Source organism: Dipodomys merriami, unplaced genomic scaffold, assembly GCF_024711535.1.
Source record: "Dipodomys merriami isolate MVZ:Mamm:240054 unplaced genomic scaffold, mDipMer1.0.p SCAF_52, whole genome shotgun sequence".
NCBI classification, from domain to species: domain Eukaryota; kingdom Metazoa; phylum Chordata; class Mammalia; order Rodentia; family Heteromyidae; genus Dipodomys; species Dipodomys merriami.
Genome location: NW_027206091.1, coordinates 7371374 through 7398924, shown reverse-complemented (window position 1 = coordinate 7398924; position 27551 = coordinate 7371374). Strand labels below are relative to the sequence as shown.

Below are 27551 nucleotides of genomic sequence, written 5' to 3'. Positions count from 1 at the left end.
AGGTTTTCATGGACTTTCCTGCCCAGACTGGCTTCAGACCAGATCTCAGATCTCAGGTGTGAGCCATCAGTGCTTTCCTGCCTGAATTTCCTCATCCACTCGCCAGGTACTCCTACTTTACTTCCTATCACCCCAGCCCGTGCCAGCTCCCCAAAGCCAGGGGCCTTTGTCTTCTTGCTCACAGCTGTATCCTCAGTTTGTGGATCCCCACAGTCATCTTTTCAGTGAGAGTCAGGCATGATCGTCCTATTGTATCAGAGACTCGGGGCTACACCGCACACAGGCACTTACTTTTTGGGGTCAGTAAAAGGGAGTGGCCGTGGTGGGGGCTCGTCCGTTCTCTTCCACCCTGTTGGATGCTTATTACGCACAGGCTGCTTGGAGAAGAAGGACTTGGGGACAGAGGTGGAGAGCTGGAAGGGGCTGGACTGAGCCAGCTGAGAGGCCCGAGGTGTCTCTGCACTGGCTGTTTTGTAAACCTGAGCAGGGTAGCCAGCCCTGGAGCCCATGTCACTGCAAAGACAAAGGAAAAGAAAGTTCACTTATGAGAAGGATACAAATATTTGATTTTTTTTTTTTTTTGGCAGGGGGAGGGTGGAGGGTTCCAGGATTGGAGATTGAACTCAGGGCCTTGAGCTCTCATTCACAGGGTGGTACCCTACCACTTGAGTCATGAAAACCCACTGCTTTGTGGGTAAGAGCAGAGAGAACTTGTGGCATTTTGGCCTAGGGCTGCCTGCCCACCTTCCCTGGCTTGATGGATACGGCAGTTCTTCCAGAGCAGAACTTTTGGGATAGCATCAAGGGTACACCAAGACTTAAACATGCGTTTTACAAAGGGGAGGAGAACAAGGGGCTGGAGAAATAATGGTTGAAGAAGTCTTAAATCTGGCTAACCTAAACTCCCCCCCTCCAAAAAAACCCCCCCATATTAGTTTACTCATCTATGAAGCTCAACACTCCCCAAGTAGGATAAATACGAAGACATTTATACCTAAAAAACAAAACAAACACACCTGGAAGTTAAACTCTAAGATGAAAATTTTAAAAGGCATTGAGAGACAGAGGATTCTTTTTTTTTTTTTTTTTTCCCTGGGTCTGGTCATGGGGCCTGAACTCTGGGCCTGGGCACTGTCCCTCAGCTCTTCAGCTCAAAGCTAGTGCTCTACCACTTGAGCCACAGCGCCACTTCCGGCTTTTTTCTTTTTTGCTTATGTGGTGCTGAGGAATCGAACCCAGGGCCTCATGCATGCAAGGCAAGTGCTCTACCACTGAGCCACCTTCCCAGCCCGAGAGACAGAGGATTCTAACATACACAATTATCATTTACTGATTAAAAGTAAAGTAGAAGTAAGACATACATTTCTTCTAGTTGAGCTGGGGTTTTGTTTCTTGTGGCTAGCACTGTCATGACCACCTGTCTTTAGGCTCTTCTAGCAAAGCAGGGCCTTGACAGTTATTCCCCAGGACACGAGGGCCATCTCAGCCTGAGGGGTGCTCCCTCTCACACCTCACAGATCATGAGTGCCATGGCAGGTGCCAGGTGTGCTTCCCAGATGGAGTCTTCACCCCCATCTGCAGTGACCAGTGAGAATGTTCCTTCATGTACTTGGGATCTCCCTGGGCCTCAGAATCGACTAATGGCAAGGTTGATGAGGACATGGACTCTGATGTCTGCTTAGCCAGGTCTCAAGCCCAGCTCCAACTAGCATTAATGGCTTCTGGGTCATCCCTCATCCTCAGGGATGGTTTCCTCCTCTGAGAAACGAGCCAGCAACAATACCTGTCCTATAGATCACACAATTAAGTGCTCAGCCCAGGGCTCTGGCCCTGTTCTCCCAGCTGCAGCTCTGAGGGAGATGGTGTGTTTCAGGGCTTGAAGCTCTGCTAGGGGCTCAGACAGGACTAGGGTACAGGAGAGGTAGTGTCCTGCTCTGCCCTCCACCCACCTTCAACCAGAGGCCATGTGATTATGTTGTATATCTTTTTTTTGTTTTTGTTTTTTGGTTAGTTGTGGGGCCTGGGTGCTGTCCCTCAGCTCTTCAGCTCAAGGTTAGCACTCTACCACTTGAGCCACAGCGCCACTTCCATTTTTCTGGTGGTTAATTGGAGATAGGAGTCTCACGGCCTTTCCTGCCCGGGATGGCTTTGAACTGTGATCCTCACCTCTCAGGGTCCTGAGTAGCTAGGATTATAGGCATGAGCCACTGGTGCCCAGCTATGTTTTATATCTTAAAGAAGTAAATCTAGAAGAAAAGGGTTTGTGGCTTACGTAAGAGCTGGAAACCAGAGGCAGGAGGGAGGGGCCCCATTGCTGTGCCTGTGTGCACTGTGGCTTGTCCATGTGGGTCTGGGGGCTCTGACAGGTTCTAATGGAGACTCAGGATGGACAACAGCACAAAGACAAGGTGTGGCAGCAGTGACACAGCCAGGCCTTGTTTTCAGCCCCTCCCTCAGGCACCACCTCACTGAATGGCTCTGTAACAATGAAGCAGAAACTACCGCTAGCATATTTCAAGTGGGGAAGCAGAGGCCCAGACTTAAGAATTTGTCTCCAGTGACACAGTTGGAAGGGACCGAGCAAGGATGCAAACCTCGGCTCTCAACAAGTCATATATATAATACAAGCCAATAAAACAGCAGCAGCTGCTATTTCCGTACCCAGCTATGTCTCAGGCCCTGCTGCAAGCTCTTTAAATTCACAGTTTTAAGTCACAGTTCATCCTCGCAACCTCAGGCCGTGGTTCTCATGATTGGCCCATTCCATAGATGGGAAGCTGAGCCTGGACATAGGCAGGGAGACACAGAACCAGGAAGTAATACCACTTGCTTCCACAGCCCAGCTAAGCCATCATGTGCTGTTTGGTAGATGCCTGGTTTAGCCCTGGAACAGTCCTTTTTTTTTTTTTTTTTTTTTTGTGGCACTCAGAATTGAACTCAGGTCTCACTCTTGCTAGGCAGATACTCTACCACCTGAGTCAGGCCTCCAGATCTTTTGGTCTTGGTTACTTTTTGGAAGGAACATCTGACTTTTTATGCCCAGGAAGGGCTGGGCTGTGATCTTGCTACTTGTGGTTCCCCTGCCACTGGGGATCACTGGAAATGATGGGGGAGAGAAAAGGACTTTTGTGAACTTTTATTTCCAGGCTGGCTTTGAACCATGATCCCACCCCCAGCTCTGCCTCCCACATAGCTAGGATTATGGGCTTAAGCCACTGCACCCCACTTGGACCAGTCTTGCTTCTCTCCCTGATATCTGCCCTGGGCTCCAGTTGGCCCAGTCCTAGCACGGGGCTAGAATTGGCAGACTTCAGGGTAGGATCCAGGAAGGGCCAACCTTGTGACCTGAGAAGCAGAAATGACAGGTCTTCAAGGATGTGGAAACAAAGGATAAAGACTTAAAATAGAGCCTTGTTTGACAACTGCTGGCACCTCTACCTGGGCTCACCTGTCAGAGCCATTGAAACAGCCTTCCCTCATCCTCCCAGACTCCTCACCACAGCCAAAGGGGCTGTGTAAACACGTAAATCACACCAGACTTGGCTCATAGGGACAGAGCCAGAGCCATCCCATAGGCCTCACTCTATCTGCGATGACAACTCTGCTCCAGCCACACAAGGCACTATCCCTCAAATATGCAGAAACATTTCTACCTCAGGACCTTTGTACTATCCCTTTACTCCATTGCTTTCTCCCTCAAACTGCCTAAGTTGTAGTTTCTAGTTTCCAAACTGGCTAAGTAGGCCTGTGTGACCCCAACCTCTTAACTAGTGCAGGCAGGGAAGCCCCATGGACCCCAGGGCTCCCAGATTACCTTTTAGAGCTGTGCCCAGACGGAATTCCGAAGACTGCTGGCCCAGCCCCGGGAAGCGAAGCCACGTGCTTCCTGCCTGCGGGAACGCCCAGCTGCGTCAGCTCCACGTGGAGCGGACTCTGCTTGCTCTGCTCTGCACGGCTCTGACAGATTGCTCTGGAAACCAGAAGGCTCTGGCGTGTGTGCTGCCTCAGGGCAGGGTGGGGCCAGGTGGCTGCCCGCCTGAGCCGGCTATGCCCTCAGTGGTGCTCACAGAAGGCACTGGCGCCTGGCAGTAAGCCTGGCAGCCAGGCTTCCATGACGAGCGTCTGGGGGGAGTGTCTGTGAAGTCGCTGAAGTCATGGATGGGCACCAACTGCTACAAGCAGGGGCTGGAGCCAGGGAAGGGAGAGGGTGGGGTTCTCTAAGTGGGTATTGAAGCCCATCACTGTCCTCCTCTAAACAGTCCATTTCCCAAAGAGAGGCCCAGTGACTCCCCCCACCCTCCTCCACTTGAGTCAGGGTAGCCGGGAACTATATCCATCCTCTTGTCTCAGCCTTCTAAGTGCTGAAGTTTTGGCATGTGCCACCACACCTGGCCAAGTGGTCCTCTAAAAAACATGTCAAGTTGTAAGCTCAAATGCCTCTATGGCACCCACATCCCCCGGTATTAAATTGTCATGTCTAACATAATGATAATCTTGCTGGAACTAGGTTCTGACCACCACGACAATCTGACCTCTTTCAATGCTCCTTGCCCTGCCCTACCTCCACTGAGGCTACCTCCTAGTACAATTTACTCATGGACTTTGGTCATTATTTGCTTGCTGTCTCCCCAGGTCTACTAGGTCTGGTGTCCGGCAGTGGGCCTTGCTCTTCAGCTCCTGCTCTACCACTTGAGCCACAGCACCACTTCCGGCTTTTTTTCTTTCTGCATATGTGGTGCTGAGGAATCGAACCCAGGGCCTCATGCGTGCAAGGCAAGTGCTCTACCACTGGGCCACCTTGCCAGCCCCCAAGGAGACATTCTTATTAACATTCTTCTGTTCATCTGAGGTCAGCCTTTTTTAAATTTTTTGTCGGTAATAGGGCTTGAACTCTGGGCCTGGGCACTGTCCCTCAGCTCTTCAGCTCAAGGCTAGCACTCTACCACTTGAGCTACAACACCACTTCCGGTTTTCTGGTGGTTTATTGGCGATAAGAGTTTCACGGACTTTCCTAGCTGGCTTTGAACCACAATCCTCAGATCTCAGCCCCCTAAGTAGCTAGGATTACAGGCATGAGCCACAGGCGCCCAGCTAATTTTATTTATTATTATTATTTTTTTTTTGGGGGGGGTCCAGTCGTGGGGCCTGAACTCTGGGCCTGGGCGCTGTCCCTCAGCTCTTCAGCTCAAGGCTAGCACTCTACCACTTGAGCCACAGCGCCACTTCCGGCTTTTTTTTTTTCCTGCTTATGTGGTGCTGAGGAATTGAACCCAGTGCCTCAAGCATTCAAGTCAAGCCCTCTACCACTGAGCCACCTTCCCAGCCCTCAGCTAATTTTTTTTATTTAAATAATCTTCACTCAATCATAGTTACCTTCAGCCTGAAAGCTACTGCTGTATACTGCTCTAAGGGCTTTTTTTTTTTTTTAAACTTATTTAGTGTTGGGGGAGCTGTATTGGAGACTGAACTCAGACCTTGAGCTTGCTAGGTATCCCAGTGCTCTACTACTTGGGCCATATCGCAGGTTCTTTTGCTTTAAACTCTTGTTTTTCAGATTTGCATTAACTACCAAGTACGCCTTGAACTTCAGCCTCTAGAGTAGCTCGGATTACAGGATTGCACAGCTACAACTGGCTCATTTAAACTTGGCCACATCACCCTGAGGTATGTGATTTATCCTTCATTTCACAGGTAGGGAAACTGAGGCTCAGAGAGGTCAAATCACTTAACCAGGACCAAGGCACGATGTGACAAGTCAGGGTATGGATGGGAAACCCTTTTCCGGCCTCAAAAAAACAAACCTATAACAATTTAAGAGCAGACATTTCCCTCCCCACACCACCCAAATCACCTCTACCACCCCATTTTGGGAAACACTGTTCCACACTAAAGCCCCGTTGCCTAGGAGAAAACTTCAGGAAGCGGCTTTAATGAGTAGATAAGAATGATTTGCAATTAGCATCAATTGTCTGTATGCAAATTAAAGCTCCCAACCACAGGGCACTCTTTTTGTAGCAGGAGGCTCTCCTCCCATTTGTTCTCTCTACTTGTGGGCTCTATAAATCCTTCTAGAAGACACTGGGTAATTTTGTACCCACCCCCTGCCTCAGCTTCCACTACTCTGGGCATAATTGCCTTTACATCAGATTTCAAAATGCTGTAATTACTTAGGATCACCAACATGGGTCTATGCCCAGAATGGGGGCCACTACAGTCGAAGCCAGAGTACCCCCCACCCTCTTGCAGACTTTCTTGGCCCCAGATCCCTGTCCTTTAGGTGGGTGCAGTTCTGAATTTGTCTCAGCAATGATCGAGCTGTCATCTGGGTGAGGGCTGAGGCCTTGTTTAAATTTATTATTTCTCCTCAGCTCCAGCCTAGGTCTGGGATGGAACAGATCTCCAAGAAATATTCACAAGTGAAATGAATGGATGAATAATTCAGTGAGTAGAGGAGCTGTTCAGCAGTCTTCAAGCCCAGAAGATTGAGAACTATTTTTCTAGGGAGAGGCAGAGACTTCACTTGATTTCCTTTCCCTCCCTCCTACCAACCCCCATCCCCTGCCACCCCCACTGCTGTTTCCTCCTCTGCCCTTCTGAGTGCCTTCAGGAGCTCCTTGGTTCATGGCACCCAGGGTGAGTGCTGCCAGTCAACTATGGTGCCTTTCAAAGCTGTCAAGAGCCATGCAGAGACACTGCACAGTCACGACATCATTCAGATCGACAAGATCCAATCAAGGGCGGTATACACAGAAAGGTCAAGGATCATTCTGGAAACCACTGCTTTCACCTTTTTGACACAAGTATCATTATGCAGAAATAGATTCAAACACTGAACTTCTACTGGGAGCTGTGGTCCCAGGGCTGGAAGCTACTGCCCAGGATAGACAACGAAGCCACTGGCCCAGGAAGTGGGGAAGGCATTGGCTAGAGCGGCCAGCCCTGGGGACACTATGTAGTAAAACTTGTTGGGGCTGCTTCTCTGAGAGGTCCTATCAAGCGTATGCTGGCAGTTGGGTAAACCCATTCACCTCCTTCTGGCCACTTTCCTTCTAGCAGGGGCCAGATGCTGCACTAACAGCATTGGCATAAAACAATTGAATATTCTTGCCTAGCGGGTGGATCAGCTCACAATGCTCACTAAAGAATACTAGCTACTTGGGAGTTGGAGATCAGGGGATTGCATCTGAGGTCAGACCAGGTATAGAAGTTCACAAGATTCCGTCTCGGTCAATGGCTGGGTACAGAGGTATGTTCCTACCCATCCCAGAGACAAAGGGAAGCACCTATAGGAGGACTGCAATCCCTGACAGTCCAAGTAGTAAGCGAAACCCTATTCTGACTCTACAGAGACTGACAGAGTGCTTACTGAGCAAGCAGGAGGCCCTGAGTACAAATAAACAAGGCAAATTATTTATTGCTTCCCCTCCCCCTATCAGAAACTTCAAGTGGGGCCCAACAGTCTGCACTGACTAAACAACAGGGATGGGTTGAGGATCAGTGCTTTACATTATGGGGCTGGAAGGCCAAACCAAGCCTGTAGCTGGGATGGGCCATGACCCCTACTAGTGCACAGAAGCGGGACAACCTTTCCTGTTACCTGTCTCTCCCTTTGCTAGCCTCCTACCCCTGTTGGCCACCTGGAGACCAGGGGTGCCAGTATGTGAAGAAGGTGGGGAGGAAGTTGCAGAGAGCCAGGTCTTGAGGCCTCCATGGGCTGCTGTGCCAGACCTGCTGCTCCAGTCCAGCTCTGCCCTCCCTGGATGTTCTGTCAGGAATGTTAAACCCATCTGTTTAAGCCACGGCCAAAGACAACCACACTCCTAACTGATACAGGCTGTGACCCTCAGAAAGCATAAAAATCCACTGGTCTCAGCAAAACAAGAAGTGAGAGGCAGAATCAAAGTGAGACAGACAGGCAGGGGCACTGATCGATGGGCAGCAGGAAGTAGCCCATGAGCCTCTCAATTCCACAAGCAAAACGAGTGTGTAAGCACCTCCAAGAGTAAGCACAATTCTGGGAAGGAGAACTCAACCATCAGGACTGTGGGGATGTGGAAGGTGGCTGGGACTTCTGGAAGACCTGGGCTAGGGGCAGTGCCTTACCTGGGTTGCCTTGGTGGGTCTCGGCTGCCCCCGGCCAGGCCTGTGGGGGTGCTGGCGCCTGAGGAGTACAGTTTCGGCCGGTAGCCCTTGCCCTGGCCAGCAACTGCGGGGGTCGGGGAGACCTCCCGCCGCCTGTCTGCGTGGTGGGGCCTTGCAGCGGACTCTCGGCCACCACACAGACCAATACTTCCAGGAGGCTTGTGTGGCTTGGTGGGCCGTGGCACTTTGGCCAGGGACATGCAGCTGGGGCTGGAGGTATAGAGCGTGGTGTCAATGCCGCTGTCACTGGAGCCGCCCTTGGAGAGGGGGTCTTGCTCGGGCTCCAAGGGGTCCAAAGGGTCAAACCAGCGTTCGTCGCTGTGGCTGCTGGACGCATTGCTGGACAGGGTATTGCTGCTGGAATGGCTGGAGTACTGAGGTTCGCCCTAGAAGGCAAGGACAGGCGTCACCCCAGACAGCTTCTAAGCCTGGCTCCTACTTCCCAGCCATGTTACCCCAGGCAAGGGATTTACCTTTCCTCTGCCTCAGTTTCCACATGTGTAAGAATGGCAAGGAGGGGAGAATAAGTAAGTGCCTTGTGGGGTGCTCAGAGGAAGAGCTGACATTCATAGGTGATGTATATATCCCACACCTCAGATTCAATGTGCCTCAAGCTGGGCTCGGCCCATCTCCACAGCACACCACCTTCCTCTAGTGTGGCTTGGATGCTCTGGACTCACCCTTGGCCCAGCCTGCTCCCCCTCTACCTCTAACTCCACTCTGGTCCTGCCTACCACTGCAACCCACAGGCCCTCTCTGTACTGCATCATATCCTTTCCCCTGGTACTGCATGTCTTGCTCAGGGGAAAAGCCAGTACACATAGAATACCAGGTCTTGATGGGAATAGCACCTGTTCTGCTCACCTCACCTGCTCCCTCTAGACCACTCTATTCTAGCCACATTGGCCTTCTTGCTGTCCACTAAGCACGCAGAGCATAGTCCACCTCAGGTCCTTTGCACTTATTTTTCCTGATGCTTCACCATTCTTCCCTAGGCTATTTTCATGGTTTATTTCCTATTTCATTCCAGGTTTGGCTTAATGTCACCTCCTCACTGACCACATTATCTTAAAAGTTGGTCACTGAATTGGGCTTCGTTTTTCTTCTATAGCAAGGAGTTATCGCTACACATTTTTGCTCATCTGTTCACTGCTTGTTTTCCCCTCTGGGATAAAGACAGGGGCTCATATCCTTTTCATTATTGTGAGGGGGGCTGGGAAGGTGGCTCAGTGGTAGAGTGCTTGCCTCACATGCATGTTCGATTCCTCAGCATCAAATAAACAGAAAAAGCTGAAAGTGGTGGAGGGTCCCAGTATCTACCATACTGTGAGTATGGGCAACAGGACTGACAAGAGCTCCAATGACATATACAACTACATTTCCCAGCCTGCCTTGCAGGAATAGAGTGCAGGCAATGAAAGTGGGAGTGATTTCATGCCATTTCCAGGCCTCTAAGCCAGGATAAAAACCTCTCATTCCCCTCTCTTCCTCTCAATCTGAAGAGAACTCAGCAGAGCCATGAGGGAGAAGGAGCCTGGGTCCCCACCAACCCTGTGGAAAGATGCTCACTGAAGATCTGTACTACTGCATTGCTATAGGACAAGGACATGAACTTGTACTGTTTGAGGTCTAGGGGCTCATTTACCAGGACTGATGTAGTGATAAGAAAACAGGCTTGGGAGGTAAAGGGATTTACTCAAGATGGCCAGCTGAGGAGGGCTGGAGTGAAGCTGTGAGCCTGTCTGGCTCAGACCATACTCTAGACCAAGCATCTGGCCTACTCAGGACAGATGGGAAGGTGAAGGATGAGCTGCAGGTAGTGTATCATGAAGAGGCCACACCCCAAGAGAGCTGCCCAGCCTTGCAGGCTGTTCCACTCCCTGGGTGGGGCCAGGTGAGACGGATTCAGGACTCACTTTGGAATGCCTGTTGGGGGAATCTTTGCCTGCCACATCCTGCCTGGAGGTGTGCTTGCTCCCACTGCTTCCCGCCATGGCTGACAGTCGGGCCTGGGCTGGCACATGCCACAAAGGCTCTGCAGGACAAGAGACACAGCAGTGGTTAGAGGGTGACACAGGCCAGGGTCTGAAAAAACAACAACTGGGTTGTAAATATGGTTTCATGTCCTACCCCTCTGGCCAGCCTGCTCACCCAAGGTACAACCCCCATCAACCTAAGCCGTGGGGTACAGCACACTTAGAAGCCGCCAACATTCGCTGAGCACTTACTGTACCCAGGCACCAACCCAAGAGCCCTATGCAGACTCAATCGTTTAACAACATACAACAATCTACCACCATCCCCAAATGAGGCCCAGCACAATTCCAGTCTCACTGGCCTGGTAGATTTTTTTTCTTTTGTAAATTACTTGTCCATCTCCCTCCTTCATTCTTCTATGGGACCAATTATCTATTATCTTATTGGCTACTAGAGGTGGTTTTTTTTTTGTTGTTGTTGTTGTGGGGCTTGAACTCTGGGCACTATCCCTCAGCTCTTTAGCTCAAGGCAAGTGCTCTACCACTTGAGCCATAGAGCCATTTAAGGTTTTCTGAGTGGTTTACTGGAGATGAGAGTCTCACAGACTTTCCTGCCTGGGCTGGCTTTGAACTGTGATCCTCAGATCTCAGCTTCCTGAGTAGCTAGGAATAGGTGTGAGCCACCAACGCCCAGCAAGAGTTTTTTTTTGCATATGTAAGGCAGCAGTCCTTTGATGGAAAATGTATATAACTTAACGAATCCAAATTAGTGGTACTACTGGGATTTGAACTCAGCGCCTTGTGCTTGTTAGACCGGCACTCCAGCACTCAAGCCATGCCCCTGGCCCTTTCTGCTTTGTTTTTTTTTGCCTATGGCTACCTTTGGACCATCTACTTAGGCCTCCTTCATAGTTGAGATTACAAGCACAAACCACTACACCTGCTTTGTTGGTTAAGATGGGGTCTCAATAACTTTTTCACCTGAGCTGGCCTCCTACTGCCATCCTCCTGAGTTGCTGAGATTACAGGTGTGCACCACCATTTCCAGTACCCCGAAATGGAATCATAACAAACATCCTACTACTGGGCTGGGAAGGTGGCTCAGTGGTAGAGCGCTTGCCTTGCATGCCTGAGGCCCTGGGTTCGATTCCTCAGCACCACATAAGCAAAAAGAAAAAAGCCGAAATGGCGCTGTGGCTCAAGTGGTAGAGCGCTAGCCTTGAGTTGAAGAGCTGAGGGGCAGTGCCCAGGCCCAGAGTTCAGGCCCCACGACTGACCAGATCCCCCCCACCCCCCCCCCAAAAAAAATCCTACTACTTTTCAGAAGGAAGGAATGTACAATACACAGAACAACGCTGGGTACATGACAGTCACACAAAACCAGGTTGCTGATAATCCTGTTCACTTGACCTGTGCAGGGCAAAGCCTTGTTTCTGTCCATGGCCTTTGATCTTTGCCATCCATCCTTCATCTATCCTTTAGCTGAGTCTAGACTTCCTGATGATTTCTAAGCATAGATTCTCCTAAAGTGTGTGTGTGTGTGTGTGTGTGTGTGTGTGTGTGTGTGTGTGTGTGTGTGTGTGTGTGTGTGTGTGTGTGTGTGTGTGTGTGTGTGTGTGTGTGTGTGTGTGTGTGGATTGGTTACTTTATAACAAAATTCTAAGTGAGAGGAACTGAACTCAAGGAGGCAGAGGGAGGAAAAGGGAAGACAATCCTCAGTTTCTGTGACACCTATCTGAGGTCCATGGAGTGCTGGAAAATGTCCTCTCCATTTTACACTCTGGTGTAATGAAACAGCCAAGTAACACTTTTCTCTTTTCCTGAACTGAGTGGAAAAAAGAGAAAGATCCAAATCTGTCTAACAGCTGAGATGGGAGACTTGCAGGCAGTGCTGAGCCCTCTGAGAAGGAGCAAGCGGTACCCTCAGGCCCCCACCAGCAGCAGGACAGCAGGAACATGAGGCAGACCTATTTGCATGAAGTCAAGAACCATGGGCCGACCAGCGCTGGAGGCTCATGCCTGTCATCCTAGCTACTCAGAAGGCTAAGATTTTAGGATTATGGTTCAAAGAAATCCCAGGTAGAGGGCTGGGAAGGTAGCTCAATGGTAGAGTGCTTGCCTTGCATGCATGAGGCTCTGGGTTCAATTCCTCAGCACCACATAAGCAAAAAGAAAAAAGCCGGAAGTGGTGCTGTGGCTCAAGTGGTAGAGCACTAGCCTTGAGCTGAAGAGCTGAGGGACAGCGCCTAAGCCCAGAGTTCTGGCCCCACGACCGGACCAAAAAAAAAAAAAGAAATCCCAGGTATAGGAGTCTAGAGTACTCTTATCTCCAATTAACCAACAAAAAGCCAGTAGTGGAGCTGTGGCTCAAGTGGTAGAGAGCCAGACTGGAGTGAAAAAGCTAAGAGATAGTACCTAAGCTCTGCCAGGAAATTCTCCAGGCTAGTAAATCCTGGGCTATGAAGCACTGTGCTGGGGAGCTGATGAGGTACACATGGATACCATCCTGGCTGTCTGAATATCCTCACATCCCCCAACAGGAGCTCTCCAGATCTTCCTCTCCCAGGGCAATGCATTATCTTTTGTGTTCACTCTACCCATTCCTCTGGAATTCTCAGGCTTCAAATGTATATGTAAGTATTGTGTGCACACAATCAACAAATTTATTTTATTTATTTATTTTTTTTGTCGGTCGTGGGGCTTGAACTCTGGGCCTGGGCGCTGTCCCTCAGCTCTTCAGCTCAAAGCCAGCACTCTACCACTTGAGCTACAGCGCCACTTCCGGTTTTGTGGTAGTTTATTGGAGATAGGAGTCTCACGGTCTCTCCTGCCCGGGCTGGCTTTGAACCGCAATCCTCAGATCTCAGCCTCCTGAGTAGCTAGGATTACAGGCGTGAACCACCAGCGCCCGGCTAATCAACAAATTTATATATGTGACAATAAACATGAAAAGATGCTCAATCCTATCAGTGATTAGCAAAATGCAAATTAGGCCAGAATGGCGGTACCCGCCTGTCATCCCAACATCATAGAAGATATAGGTAGGGAGATTACAATAAGGTCAACCCTAGATTAAAGCATGAGACCCTAGCTGAAAAGTAATTTTTTTTTTTTGCGTCCGGTCGTGGGCCCCGAACTCTGGGCCTGGGCGCTGTCCCTCAGCTCTTCAGCTCAAGGCTAGCGTTCTACCACTTGAGCCACAGCGCCACTTCTGGCTTTTTTCTTTTTGCTTATGTGGTGCTGAGGAATCGAACCCAGGGTCTCAGGCATGCAAGGCAAGCGCTCTACCACTGAGCCACCTTCCCAGCCTGAAAAGTAATTAAAATAAAAAGGGCTGTGAACATGACTTAAATGGAAGAGTATTTGCAAGCTTGAGGCTCTGAGTTCAAATCCTAGTACCACCAAAAAGAGAAAAATACAAATTAAATTAAAAATATAAATACAAATTAAAATATCAAACCAGCACTGAAGAGACCAAGGCAGGAGGACTGCTAGTTTGAGGCCAGCCTAGGATACACACAATGAGTCCAGGGCACATAAGGAGACCCTGTCACAACACTAACTATGTTGTTAGCGAGAGCAGTAAATGGCTTCATCACTTGGGGAAATGGTGTGTGGCAGTTTCTTTAAAAGATAGTGAAACACCTGATCCTGATGGAGCAGTTCTACTCCTAGGAAAAAAATGTTCTTTAAGAAACAGAGGCAGGGGGCTGGGAATGTGGCTTAGTGGCAGAGTGCTTGCCTAGCAAGCATGAAGCCCTGGGTTGGAATGATTCCTCAGTACCACATACACAGAAAAAGCTGGAAGTGGCGCTGTGGCTCAAGTGGTAGAGTGCTAGCCTTGAGCAAAAGAAGCTCAGGGACAGCGCCCAGGCCCTGAGTTCCAGCCCCAGGATTGGCAAAAAAAAAAAAAGAAAAAAGGAAAAAAAAAAAAGAAACAGATTCAGGAGGTTGGAGGCATGGTTCATGCGGTGGAGTGTCAGCCAATGATTGGAAATATTAGATCAAGAGTTTGAATCCTGGTCATGGACATGAAGAAGGAAGGAGAATTAAAGGAAAAGGAGGTAAAGGAGAAGGAGGACAAGAAAGAAGAAAAAAGAAATAATAAGAAGAGACACAGCAAGAGAAGCCAGATTCACAGTGCAAAATATATACAGCATAATTTGACATTCAATGGGACCCAAAGCCAGGCAGGCTGGGAGGGGATGTCACCTCTCAAACCTTGAATAAGAGAGTGGCTGGGGCTCAGGGGACCTACCTGGCTTCTGGCGTTCCATGGTACTCTCCTGGCTGGTCAGGCCGCCCGAGGAGGAGTCACCACTGGACATCCCATCGTGGCAAAAGTGTGGATCAAAGGAAAGCAGTGGGTGCGGGGCGGCAGCATACCTGCAGGGAGCAAAGGGACACAAGCACAGGTCAGTGTCAAAACCACAGGCGCCTATGACTTGCTCGGCAGTGGCTCCGCTGTGGACTGGGGCGACAAGCCTGCTGGCAAGGCTGTCTGAGCAAGCCTGGAAATTGCTATTAACTGAGGCTCGCCTGGGAAGCTTGCCAGTGAAAGCGGCGTCAGCAGGAGCACAGGGCACTGTAGGTTCCTTGGGGAAAGAGGACTCAAGAGTCACTTGGGTCTACATCCCTGCCCTTGGTGGCCCTGGACACAGGCTATAGGATGGGTGAGCTACCTGGCATTGCCAGGAGCTACCACCCCAGGTTCTCTTTCTCTTTGAGGGAGCAGGCTGGGTCAGACAGCTGGGTAGGCTGTGGTTTCCCAGCTCACCACTGCCCCTTGCCAAACCAGGTGTGGTCACTTTCTTCCTAGCCTCAGTTTCCCTGGTTGTCAAGAGGTCATCCCAGCAGGCCTTTGTCACAGCACTCAGTCAGGGCTGACACATGGCACTGTGAGTGGTGACAATCAGCCCACAGAAGAGCAATCTGTGTCCTTTTCAGGCAAGTGTCCATTGATTTGAGCTGAATTTTTCTATGAAAAAAGATGTTAGGCATCATCTGCCTTTGGGACTGGTGAGTGGGAGTCACCAAAGCTGTCCCCAGACAGAGATCCTGCTAGAAGAAGACTCTGTATCTCCCCCCTCCCCCAACCCAAGGAAGGCCAAGATCTAAGGGAGGTGGTGGCAGAGGGCTTTCCCTGTGGTTCATGTGCCACCGAGGTTCTCTATGCCATGGGGTGCATTGTGTGTGTGAATGCCTCCCTGTGTCCAGTTTGCCTTGAGTCAGAACTGGGGCTCCAAAGATCATTGATCTGGGAAAGCTGAGTCCTTGGGGGCAGGCAGGACAGTTTTGTTTTGTTTTGTTTTTTTGTCAGTTGTGGGGCTTGAACTCTGGGCTTGGGCGCTGTCCCTGCTTTCTTCAGCTCAAGGCAAGTGCTCTACCACTTAAGCCACAGCACCACTTCTGGTTTTTTAGTGGCTTATTGGCTTTAATACATGATCCTCAGATCTCAGCCTCCTGAGTAGCTAGCATTACAGGCATGAGCCACTGGAGCCTGGCTTCAGACAGGACAGTTTTGGGGTTTCAGGATAACCCTCTAGGATCACAAGCCCATGTTCTTATCAACTCTGCTTATGGAAACAGTGACCTCAGCTAAGAGATGTTGCCTTGCTGAACCTCAGTTTCCCCTCTAAAATGAGCTAAGTCAGCAGCCTCCTGGAGCTGCTGGGAGGACTCCAAGATCAAGCACATAGATGGATGGGGTGGACTTGCAAACAGGTGCAGAGAAAGAGGCCCATTAGTCCTCCTCCTCTTTTCTTTTGGCTACACCAGCATTTAAATTCAGGGCTTCCCACTTGCTAGGCAGATGCTCTACATGGCTTGAGCAATACCTCCAGCTCCTTCCCCCCTATTAATTGAAACAATTTTTTTTTGGGGGGGGTGTGTTGGTCGTGGGGCTTGAACTCTGGGCCTGGACGCTGTCCCTCAGCTCTTCAGCTCAAGGTGAGCACTCTACCACCTGAGCCACAGCGTCATTTCTGGTTTTCTGGTGGTTAATTGGAGATAAGTCTCACAGACTTTCCTGCCTGGGCTGGCTTTGAACCTTGATCCTCAGATCTCAGCCTCCAGAGTAGCTAGGATTATAAATGTGAGCCATCGGCGCCTGGCTAAAACAATTTTTTTGGGGGGGTCTGGTCGTGGGGCCTGAACTCTGGACTTGGGCACTGTCCCTCAGCTCTTCAGCTCAAGGCTAGTGCTCTACCACTTGAGCCACAGCGCCACTTCCGGCTTTTTTTTTCTTTTTGCTTATGTGGTGCTGAGGAATTGAACCCAGGGCCTCATACATGCCCAGCCCCTAAAACAATTTTTTTTTTTTGCAGAGTTGGATTTTTTTTTTTTTTGCAGGGCTTTGCACATACTAGGTACATGCACCACTACTTTAGCCCACACGCAATTTTTGCTTTAAAGAGCAAAAGTAATATAGTGGAAGCCAGTTCCTAATAAATGGTGCCAGACCAAATCAGGTATCCAGAGGCAAAAAAAAAAAAAAAAAGAACCTCATCCCAAACCTTTCACCTGATAAAAGCCAGCTTAAAATAGATCAAGAACCTAAATGTCTAACAGTAAAGCCTTTAAGGAAAACAAAACAGAAACACACACAACACACAAGGAAATCTGACCCAGCACTAGGCAGAGATTTGGATAACTCCAAACATATGCTTCACAATAGGAAAATAAATGGCACTTTGAACCACATCAAAATTAAGAAGTTTTAGTCTAAGAAAATCCCATAAAGATGAAAAAAAAAGGCTGTGGAGTGTAGTACATGACTATAATCCAAGCTACTCTAGAAATGCAAAGTAAGATCCTGCTTGAAAAACAAACTAAAAGTAGAAGGGTTCAAGTGGAACACTGCTTATCTAGTAAACATGAGGCCCTACGTTTGATCCCCAGGAGAGACAGAAAAAAAATTATCCATGTATCTATCTGAAAATAAAATCTTGTGAATAGGAGAAAAAAAGATAGAGACTGGGAGAAAATAAGATGGGCACTGCTGGCTTACACCTGTAATCCTAGCTATTCAGGAGGTTGAGAGCTGAGGATCATGTTTCAAAGCCAGCCTGTACAAGAAAGTCTGTGCAATATCGAACTCACAACTCAGATAGCAAGTTCGAGTTCCAGTCTTGGAAGAAAAGAAATGGGCAAAAGATATGCATAGAGATTTCGAGGGAGATGATAACTAGATGGCAAATTAGCACACGAAAAAATGTTCTACTTCGTTAGCCATCAGAAAAATGCAAATTCAAGCCACAATGACATGTCACCACAAACCCATCAGAATAGCTAAAATGAAATATAGCAACAACACCAAATGGTAGTGAGAATGTGGAGAAACTGGATCATTCATACGCTGCTGGTGGGAATATAAAATGGACTTAGCATATGGTAAGCAATTGTACTCTTGGGCATTTATCCCAAATGAAAACTTATTTTCTTACAGAAACTTGTATGCCTGAGGTACTGTTCATAGTATGAATATTTGTGACAGTATACACTCAGCATCCAAATGTCTTCCAAGGGGATGAGGGGTTAAACTGTGGTATATCCATACCACAGTTACAAACTCAGTAAGAGCTGACAATGATACCTGAAACAACATGGATGAACCTCAAGGACCTTGTGCCTAGTGAAGAAAACAATACTAGATCCCTTTCACGTAACATTCATTAATCACAGTTAAGAGATGGAGTATAGATAAATGGCTTCCAAGGGTTACCAATGCAGTAGCTATGAATAGAACATAAGGAGTCTTGTGGCGATGCTTGTGATAAAACTGCACAGAACTACGTGTGTGCATGGAAGCACGGATGGCTTCTAAGTAAAAGCCATGGCCTGTATTACTGAAATTTTTTATTTATTTATTTTTTGTGGGTTGTGGGGCCTGCCTGAACTCTGGGCCTGGGCACTGTCCCTCAGCTCTTCAGCTCAAGGCTAGCACTCTATCACTTGAGCTACAGCACCATTTCCAGCTTTTTCTGCTTATGTGGTGCTGAGGAATTGAACTCAGAACCTCATGTATGCCAGGCAAGCATGCTACCACTGAGTCACTTTCCCAACCCCTCCCTTTTTATTTTTGAGACATAGTTTTGCCATACAGCCCAGGCCAGCCTCAAACTGTTGGTCCTCCCACCCTAGCCTTATAAATGCTGGTATCAGAGTTCTTTGCCACCATGCCTGGCTTGTGCTTTTGCTTGGCTTTTCACACTCAAGGCTGGTACTCTACTACTGGAACCACTGCTAGTTTTTTGCTGGCTGACCAGTGATAAAGAGTCTCAGTCCTGCCCAGGCTGGCTTTGAACCTCAATCCTCAGATTTCAGCCTCTTGGGTAACTAGGATTACAGACGTGAGCCACTGTGCCTGGGTGAAGCTTCTTTTTTTTGTGCCACTATTGGGGCTTGAACTCAGGGCCTCATGCTCTCCTTTAGCTTTTTCACACAAGGTTGGTGCTCTACTACTTAAGCCACAGCTCTGCTTGAAATTTTCATGTGAAACATTAAATGTCAGACCCTCGGGGAGTCTTCTGATGAGCTTAAGTACAGAAACATCATATCAAATGAAAAATAAAGTTGTGGGAATGGATTTCCTGGAAAAGAAGGATTCATAGTTTCCATTAGATTCCACATTCTTAACAAGAAGAGATTCTGACCTTTCTGGGGATGGCTTGTATCTGGCGTAGGTGGCTGAGCCGGGGGTGGAGAAGCTCCCAGAAGGTTGTCGGTAGGGAGGGACTCTGTCGGCCCCTGCTGGTGATGCTGTGTATGGAGTTTCTGGGAAGCTGACAGGCCTGGAAGAGAGGAACACAGCATGGTGAGGGGAGGACTTCTCTAGTCTTCAAAGAGCCTCTCTTCCTGGCTCAGTGGCCAGCCTAAGACCAGTTTCTGCAAGGGCTTCAAAGGCTGGTTCTTGTCCCTTTCTTGGGACAAAATGGCCCTCTGCCAGTTGGAGTCACTGGGGACAGAATCCAGATTCTTCCTCTGAACCATACCCCTAGCCCTCTTTATCTTTTTATATAGAATGTATTCAAGAGCATACTTGGGATTAAATACCATCATCATCGAACTCTCCAAAGTAATCACTCATTCCAAGGAATGGATGAGGGTAGTGACGCCAGCTGGGGTCTTCATTCCTCCACTGCCCCTAAGAAGTCACTGTCCTACAATTTGTGCTTATCCTTTAGGTGAACTCTAATACACTTGGCATGAGAGAATTCCAACCTGAGACCCAGGCCCTTCTCAAGTTTAAAGAGGGAGGGAGGGAGCAAAGAAAGGAAGGAAGGAAGGAAGGAAGGAAGGAAGAGAGGGAAGGAAGGGTGGAAGGGAGGTAAGGAGGGAGGGAGAAGGCTCAAAGAGGCAGAAGGGTAAGAGGGCAGGTGGACTGACTGAAAAGAGAACAGAATACAGGAAGGAGAGGTGAAGGACAGCTGTGGTGGGTAGGAGATGGGGTGATGGGGATTCCCTCTGAGGATTCTTACCTTTTGTTGTGCAGTGGCTGCGACTCCCGGAAGGGGACCATGGAAGTTTGCTTCGGGAGCCGACTCAGGGACTGGGCATGACCAGGAGTGGCTGGGGTGGCCCACTTGGAGGCTGGCAGGGAGTTGTGGGATGCAGGCCCACTCCACTGCCAGGGTGCATTGCTGCGATAGGGGGGCCGGCCCCCAGGAGTGGTGCTTTCTGGCTCAGCCTTGGACTCCGAGGTGTTCATGTCATAGGTCTCCGGCCACCCCCTAGGAAGAACTTCATTACTAGGGAGGCTCCAAGCAACCAGAACATAGGCCTGATGCCAAGGAGGGGCCTTGTCTATACTGGGCTAGGTTTTGCTGGCCAAATCTGAGCCATGATGGCCTATTTAAAGGTAACCTTTAAATTAGAGCCTGAAACTTAGCAGCTCAGAGTTCTAGGACAGGGCCCAATACAGGGGTTGTGACAGCCAGACCTGTTTCTCATCTCCCTTCCTCCTAGCCCCTCCCCTTTCTGGCCCAGGCCTCCAGTTGGCCAGTACCCCTAAGCATCAGCCTGGCCCCCCAGAGCAGTACTTAGGCAGGAAAGGCAGATGCCCTCTGAATCAAAGGACACAGTCTCTGTCTTGTTCTAGAGAATCTCAAAGGCTGTTGGAAGAGGAGCAGGTGACCTACTTTGCAGAGTGGTTTAAAAAAAAAAAAAGCTACAAGATCCAGAGCCTTGAAATAGATATAGAGCAGTCCATGACTCCTCCCTTCAGACCTAGCTGGCACATGTACTGGCTCTGCTGGGAAGACCCAAGGCTGGGCTCAAGGGGATACTGTGGAGGTGATATGTAATAGTGCACATATGAAGAGCTTAGAGCGGGAAGCTGCACACAGGTGTCCACTCTTATGCCATCACCATCACCATTTCCCCTGCCCAGTCATCTAGTCCCTTGTACTACAGCCTTTGGTGGCCAGGCCACCAAAGCTCTGAGCTTTCCACCACTCAGGCCAATGCCCTTACCTTCGAGGTGTACCATCCTCGAAAGGTGGGATGATGACCACCTTTACAGTAACAGAGGTGCGCAGCAGGTCAATCATCTGGTCATGTGTCAGTGTGACCACAGCCACCTTGCAGATCTCCACCAGTCGGCTACCTTGCCGGAGGCCAGCCTGCCAGGCAAACCCATAGTCCTCCACCTCAGCCACCGTCCCGTCGTACTTCACATGGAAGCCCAGCTGCCCCAGCCCATTCCGCCGAAGGGTCATGTCCACTGTCTCCCAGCCATTGGTCATCACCTGAGGGTAACAGGCAGGAGGGAGGCTCAGCTGTTTGGTTACCACCTCTGGAGTGTCCTTATCAGGATGCCTGAGATTAAACCCTTGCTGACTCCCGTCTGTCCTAGGTGGTGCCAGAAGGCCATAGGGGGCGAGCATCACCTGGTCCCAGCTCAGGCTCCTGGATTCTGGACAGAAAATGTGCTCCCTCCTGCTGCCACCCTGCCCAAGCACATTCTGTGGGGCTGATGCTGATGTGTGTCAGGCACTAGGCTAGGCCCATTCAATGCTGATCCCACTTATGTGCACTTTGCTCATTACGATGCATGTATAGCTCCCCCCCCTCCTGCTCCTGGTGCCAGTCCTCGAGCGTCTTTCTCAAGGTTATCTCTCTACCACATGAGCTATAGCTCCACTTTTTGGCTTTTTGGTAATTAACTGGAGATAAGGGCTTCACAGGGTTTCCTGATTGGGCTGGCTTCGAACTGTGATCCTGAGATCTGTCTCAGGATTAGAGGTGTGAGCCACCAGCACTTAGCTGTACTTCTTTCTTTATAAACAAGGCTCCCTCTTTCTTCATTAGGATAACTCTTACTCATCTCAGCGTGGCCCTCCCACAAGCTTGGGAACAATGTCAGCAGGGATGTGAACTGTGGGTGTTAGAGCCAAATGGTGTATTTTGAGTTCCATCTGAAGGGGGCACCTATCACCCTACTAGTGAATGTGGGCTTAAGAAAGTCAGACTCCTCCGTTTTTGTCAGAAGCCAGATTCATGGTAAACTCTGTTAAGCTTGGCTATCTATGTCTGAGGCTTTAGCTTGGCCGTGGATTGAACCTGTCCTTACCTAATTTAGTTCTCTACAGGAGGTTCTCCTGACATTCTCAACACCCTTTTTTGTTGTTGATGGTGTTATTGGAGGTGGCACCAGGGCCTTGTACATGCTAAGTGTATGCTCTGTCACTGAGTTTCACCCACAGCTGCTCAACACCTTCCTTTTTAACCTCTTGGCATTTACCGCTTGTCTTGATGTCTACCTGGGATGGCAGTCCCATGAAGGCAGGCCTGGGCTGTTAGGGTGATCATTGTATCCAAACATCGCTGATCCGTGGGCTATATGACTAACAGATGAAGGGATGTGGTTGCTTGGGGGACGTTCAGGGTCCACAGCAGGATGTGGATGACGCACATGGAGGATGTTATAGGGTTAAAGATGGCCTGGGCTTCACAGGGGATGGCCCATGTCACTATGGGGTTCCTCAGTAAGCTTGGAGGTACTGAGACTGGGGATGGGGGATAGCTATTGCAAAGAGCTCTGAAAGGACTGTGCTAACAGTAGGCACGGGGGTGGGCATGGGACAGAGTAGGACTGACAGGATGTGGGTAAACCATGAAACCTGGCACAGGGCCTGGCATGGTCCCCGCTCAAGAAATGAGAGTTGTGGTGAAGACTCTGTGTGGAGCACAGGAGGTAGGGGATCAGATCACTGAGTCCCATGTGGGGAATACCACAGCAGAAGGCTCTGGCAAAAATCTGAGAGAGAGAAGGGCAGCTCCTACTAGGGTGGAGGCATCAGGAGGAGAAGCAGCAGCTGAGGCTGCCTAGGGAGGTGAAGTTGGTAGATGGGCTGTGGGTACCAGAGCAAGAGGAGCCTAGTCTGATGCTGAGGCTTCTGACCTTCTGATATAGGAAGGATGGACTTGGCCTCTAAGAGACAGAAGACCTGACAGGACGGAAGGAGCAGCAGCTTGCATGACATGTGACTGACATCCCCAGTCCTAGGTTTCTTTTTTTCAGGGTTCTTTTTTTTGGGGGGGGCAGTACTGTGGTTTGAACTCAGGGTTTGCTAAGCAGGTACTCTACTGCTTGAGTCACACCTTTAACTTTTTTTTTTTTTTTTGGGTCCGGTCGTAGGGCCTGAACTCTGGGCCTGGGCGCTGTCCCTCAGCTCTTCAGCTCAAGGCTAGCGCTCTACCACTTGAGCCACAGTGCCACTTCTGACTTTTTTCTTTTTTCTTATGTGGTGCTGAGGAATCGAACCCAGGGCCTCAGGCATGCAAGGCAAGTGCTCTACCACTGAGCCACCTTCCCAAACCTTTCTTTTTTGTTGTTGGTAGTGGGACTTGAACTCTGGGCCTGGGCGCTGTCCCTCAGCTCTTCGGCTCAAGGCTAACACTCTACCACTTGAGCTACAGCGCCACTTCCAGTTTTCTGGTGGTTTACTGGAGATAAGTCTCACGGCCTTGCCTGCTTGGGCTGGCTTTGAACCTTGATCCTCAGATCTCAGCCTCCTGAGTAGCTAGGATTACAGTTGTGAACCACCAGCGCCCGGCTCACACCTTTAACTTTTTGTTCTTATTGTTCTAGAGATGGGCTATTGCTTTTTGCCTAAGCAGGCCTAGAATGCAATCCTCCCTTTTATGTTTTCTGATATAGACGAGATGACAGTGTATACCACCATGCCCAGCTTTTCCTGTTGAGATGTGATACACAAATTTTTTTGTCTAGATTGGCTTGGAACCACAATCCTCCTTATCTTCCCAAATAGCTGAGGATTACATGAGCCACCATGCCCAACTACCAGTGAGCTTTTTTGTGTATGCTAGTCCTGTAGCTTGAACTCAGTGCCTGGGTGCTGTCCCTGAGCTTTTGTGTTCAAGGGTGGTGCTCTACCACTTAAGCCACAGCTCTACTTCTGGCTTTCTGGTGGTTCATTGAAGATAAAAATCCCATTTACTTTCTTGCCTTTGCTGGCTTTGAGCTGTGATCCTCAGATCTCAGCTTCCTAAGTAGTCAAGATTATAGGCATGTGCCATTGGTGCCTGGTTTACCACTTACATTTTTTTTTGTTGTTGTTGATAGTGGGGCTTGAATTCTGGGCCGGGGAGCTGTCCCTCGGCTCTTCAGCTCAAGGCTAGCATTCTACTACTTGAGCCAAAGCGCCACTTCCAGTTTTCTGAGTTGTTTATTGGAGATAAGAGTCTCACAGCCTTTCCTGCCAGGCTGGCTTTGATCCATGAGCCTCAGATCTCAGCCTCCTGAGCAGCTAAGATTACAGATGTGAGCCACTAGTGCCTGGCTACCACTTACATTTTTAACCTAAGTTTAAACTTGTATTTCCTATCAACTCTAGGATCAATAAGCATGTCTTCTGTCCTTTTGAGGTGAAGGCATGGAAAGCCATAGCTCTCTGGCCTACACCTTCTCCTGGAAGTAGGCCTCACCATACCTACAGTGGGACAATTCTGACTTTCTTAAGGCTGACTTGTCCCAGACTGACTGAATGGAGGAATGTATTTTCAGAGGCCACTGCCAACCACGGGAACTGGTACACCACTGCTGAGCCTTCCCTCTTACCTTTAGTCTTTGGACAATTTCCCTTATGTCCTCCACAGAGCCCTCTGCGGCCTGTAGGAAGATGTGGTCCCCTCGGCCATAAAAGATTTTCAGTGTTGAGGAGTCTGGGGTCCAGCCAATGACATCCCCACAGTAGCAGTTGAACACTACTTCCTTGGTGCGTAGGTCCAGGAGCACCACAAACTCATTGGAAATTCCCAAAATGCAGTCAATTTCTACCCCCTGGGCATAGTCCTGAGCTGCTACCCGCCAAGCGATGGCCCCTGCACTGTGTTGCTCAGCGCCTGCCCGGGCTTTTGTCTTCTCCTTCTTCTTGGAGGTCAGGGAGATGAGGTTGAACTTGCCAGAGGAGTCGATGGGGGTGTTGGAGACACAGTTTTCAGCCAGGTCTTTGAGGTACTCCTGGCGGGTCCTGGTGGCCATGGTGTGGAACTTGTCAGACTTGTGTGCAGCATTCTCAGCGTTAATCACCTTGGCTAGCAAAAAGTCTCTGAAGACATCAGATTTGCGGAATGTGGTTCCATTGGGAATAGGGGGGCCAAAAGGAGGAGCATCTTTGGATCGGGTCACCGCCATGCTGAGAAGGAAGAAGTTATTAAGACATGGAAAGAAAAGCACTAAGATCTTCAAAAAAAAAGGTCAGATCAAAAGTAGGAGTTCCCCCCCCCACACACACACAAGTGATTGGTCTTTGGGCAGACCATCCCCTCTTCCCACCGCCCCCCCGATTGTGGGGCTGAACTCTGAGCCTGGGCACTACCCCTGAACTCTTCTGCTCAAGGCTAGTGCTCTACCACTTGAGCCACAGCGCCACTTCTGGTTTTTTTTTCTGCTTATGTGGTGCTGAGGAATCGAACCCAGGACCTCATGCATGCAAGGCAAGCGCTCTACCACTGAGCCACCTTCCCAGCCCCTGGGCAGACCATTTCTAGGGTATTCAGTCAAGGTCAGGGGAAGATAGCTTTCAGAATGCTTACCCTGCATGTGTGTAAGTTGGTGTAAAGAACAAGCCACATCCTTCAGGTGCTGATATATTTTATTTGTCCTCTATGGAAACCTCAGCCTGTGAGTACTGAGAGCTCCTATTGCTCCTCCTCCACAAGGAAAGTTTTTCAATGAATAGACTGGGTTAAACCTGGAGTGGCATACCTACCTTCCCAGCATTCAGAAGGTAGACAGAAGGGTCACAAGTCCAATGCTAGCCTAGCTATATAGTGAATTCAAGGTAAGCCTGGACTAGTCAGACTCTGTCTTTAAAAAAAAAAAAAAAAAGAGTCCACAGATAAAACAATACTTCAGGCAACACAAATAAAATGTGTTTTTTTGGATTTGCCTGACTTGTTTGAGGCTGGAGTTCCACTTGAGCCACTGCTCTACTTCTGGCTTTTTGGTGGTTGACTGGAGACAAGTTTCACAGACTTCCCTGTCCAGGCTTGGCTCTGAACCATGATCCTCAGATCTCAGCCTCCTGAGTAGCTAGGATTAGAGGTGTAACACTATAATGAAATGCCTGGCGCGAGTCAGGCATTTCAGGGCTCACTATGTGCCCACCACTCTCCCACAATAGATAAGGGAAGGCAAATATGACTCCATGCGCCTGGCTAGGGAGGCAAGGCCACACTAGCAAATGGTATGGATGGTGGGGTGGTAAGAACTGTGGTAGAAGTATGTTTGGCAAGAGCTTATGGAATGTGCCAGAAACCTGTCTTGTTCAGTCTTGAAGAACAATCAGAAATTCACTGGGTGCAGGAGGAGGAGGGCAGAGGATTAAACCAGCCTGGGTGCAGTGGGGCCCAGCACTCAGTTGGGTCTGCTCAGAGAATGGGTGAGGGGCAGCTCTGGTTGTATCACTGACATTTCTTTCTTTAGAAATAAAGAAAAGAAAGAAAGCTGAAGCAAGTAAGGCAAAATGTTAACATCTGGTGGTGGGCACATGGGTGTCTGTTACATTATTTTCTGTACTTTTCAAAGTGTTTAAAGTATTACATAATATATCTTTTTTTTTCCTTTTCTTTTAAAGTTTTTTTTGAGATAGGGGATCCCTATGTAGTTCCAGCTAGCTTGGAACTCCTAATTATCTTGCCTCTGGACATGCCTTCCTATAATACACCTGGCAATAAAACTCTCTCATATTAAATTATTAAAAAAAAACAGAAAAAGGGGGTTGGGAAGGTGGCTCAGTGGTAGAGTGCTTGCCTTGCATGCCTGAGGCCCTGGGTTCAATTCCTCAGCACCACATAAGCAAAAAGAAAAAAGCCGGAAGTGGTACTGTGGCTCAAGTGGTAGAGCGCTAGCCTTGAGTTGAAGAGCTGAGGGACAGCACCCAGGCCCAGAGTTCAGGCCCCACGACCGGACCCCCGCAAAAAAAACCAAAAAAAAAAAAAAAAAACAGAAAAAGTTTGTGCATCAGAAAGACGGTCATCCCCAAGACCAAGCAGAGGCAGGTTTTGGAGAAATGGCTGCTAGGAGTGCCAGTTAGGAGGGAAATGGAGCAAACAGCAAGGATGGGAGAAGGCTAACTCAACTCCTCATCTGTGACACAGGTACTGCCTTCTCTTCCATGGTGTGCAACAATTCCCATTCTCCCTTACCAGGGCTGTCAGCTGCCAAGGAATAGTTGTACCTTTAATCTCTGCCATCCATCCCGTGCAAGCAGCCAGCATTCTGTAACTACTGCCCTATGTCCAGGAATGGATGGGCTGGGAGAAAGTGAGGCCTTGGATGTGCCTGTAGATGTCACAATGTGCCAGCCCCAGAAGCCACTGGGCAATGTGTCCAGCAGTGCTGCTCATAAGCATGGGCTGCATGTTGGAAGACCCCTCTTCTCTCCGACACCTAGTACTTCTACCAACATTAGCAGTGCACAAAGGCACCTACCTTTGACCCAGCACTTCTGCTGTGGGAATTGATCCTACAGCCGCATGCTTGGTCGTGTGCAATGAATGCAGAAACAGCCCCAATGCCCATCAGTGGAGGGCACAGATTATCACATATCCTCACAATGGAATGTTCTACAGTTATTAATAAGATGTGGGACAGTGTGCACAGTGGCACAAATGTATTAAGGTGGAGGAGGTGTGTCCACATATTGGCCCAGGACTCAGGACACACAGAAACAGCCACCATGGCTGCATCTGTGAGAGTATCTAGGGACTGGAGAGACATTCTTTTTCACTCTTCTATCTTTTTCAGTTTCAAAAACTATCTTCGAAAGATAGAAAACAGTGCATCCTACCCCATTTCCCAGTCTACAGGGACAAGTTGATGATCTGGGCCTGAGTGCTAAGTGGGTATGGCTGAGGATACAGCTGTATCCTGCTCTTACTCCCTGGGGGATTTCCCTTTGTCCT

General features: G+C 49.2%; 1 protein-coding gene across 5 annotated transcripts in view; it reads right to left on the bottom strand.

Moving 5' to 3' along the window:
- LOC138811134 (signal-induced proliferation-associated 1-like protein 3) overlaps positions 1-27551 on the bottom strand; it is a 159249-nt gene that overhangs the window by 16469 nt on the left and 115229 nt on the right. For all 5 annotated transcript variants that reach the window (XM_069998765.1, XM_069998764.1, XM_069998768.1 and 2 more), the window contains 8 exons: positions 24202-24778; positions 20592-20866; positions 19598-19849; positions 18773-18910; positions 14377-14504; positions 10059-10177; positions 8104-8528; positions 292-513 (listed from right to left, as the gene is read on the bottom strand). In XM_069998765.1, the coding sequence (XP_069854866.1) occupies positions 292-513; positions 8104-8528; positions 10059-10177; positions 14377-14504; positions 18773-18910; positions 19598-19849; positions 20592-20866; positions 24202-24778 (2136 nt within the window). The remainder of the gene's footprint in view (positions 1-291; positions 514-8103; positions 8529-10058; positions 10178-14376; positions 14505-18772; positions 18911-19597; positions 19850-20591; positions 20867-24201; positions 24779-27551) is intronic.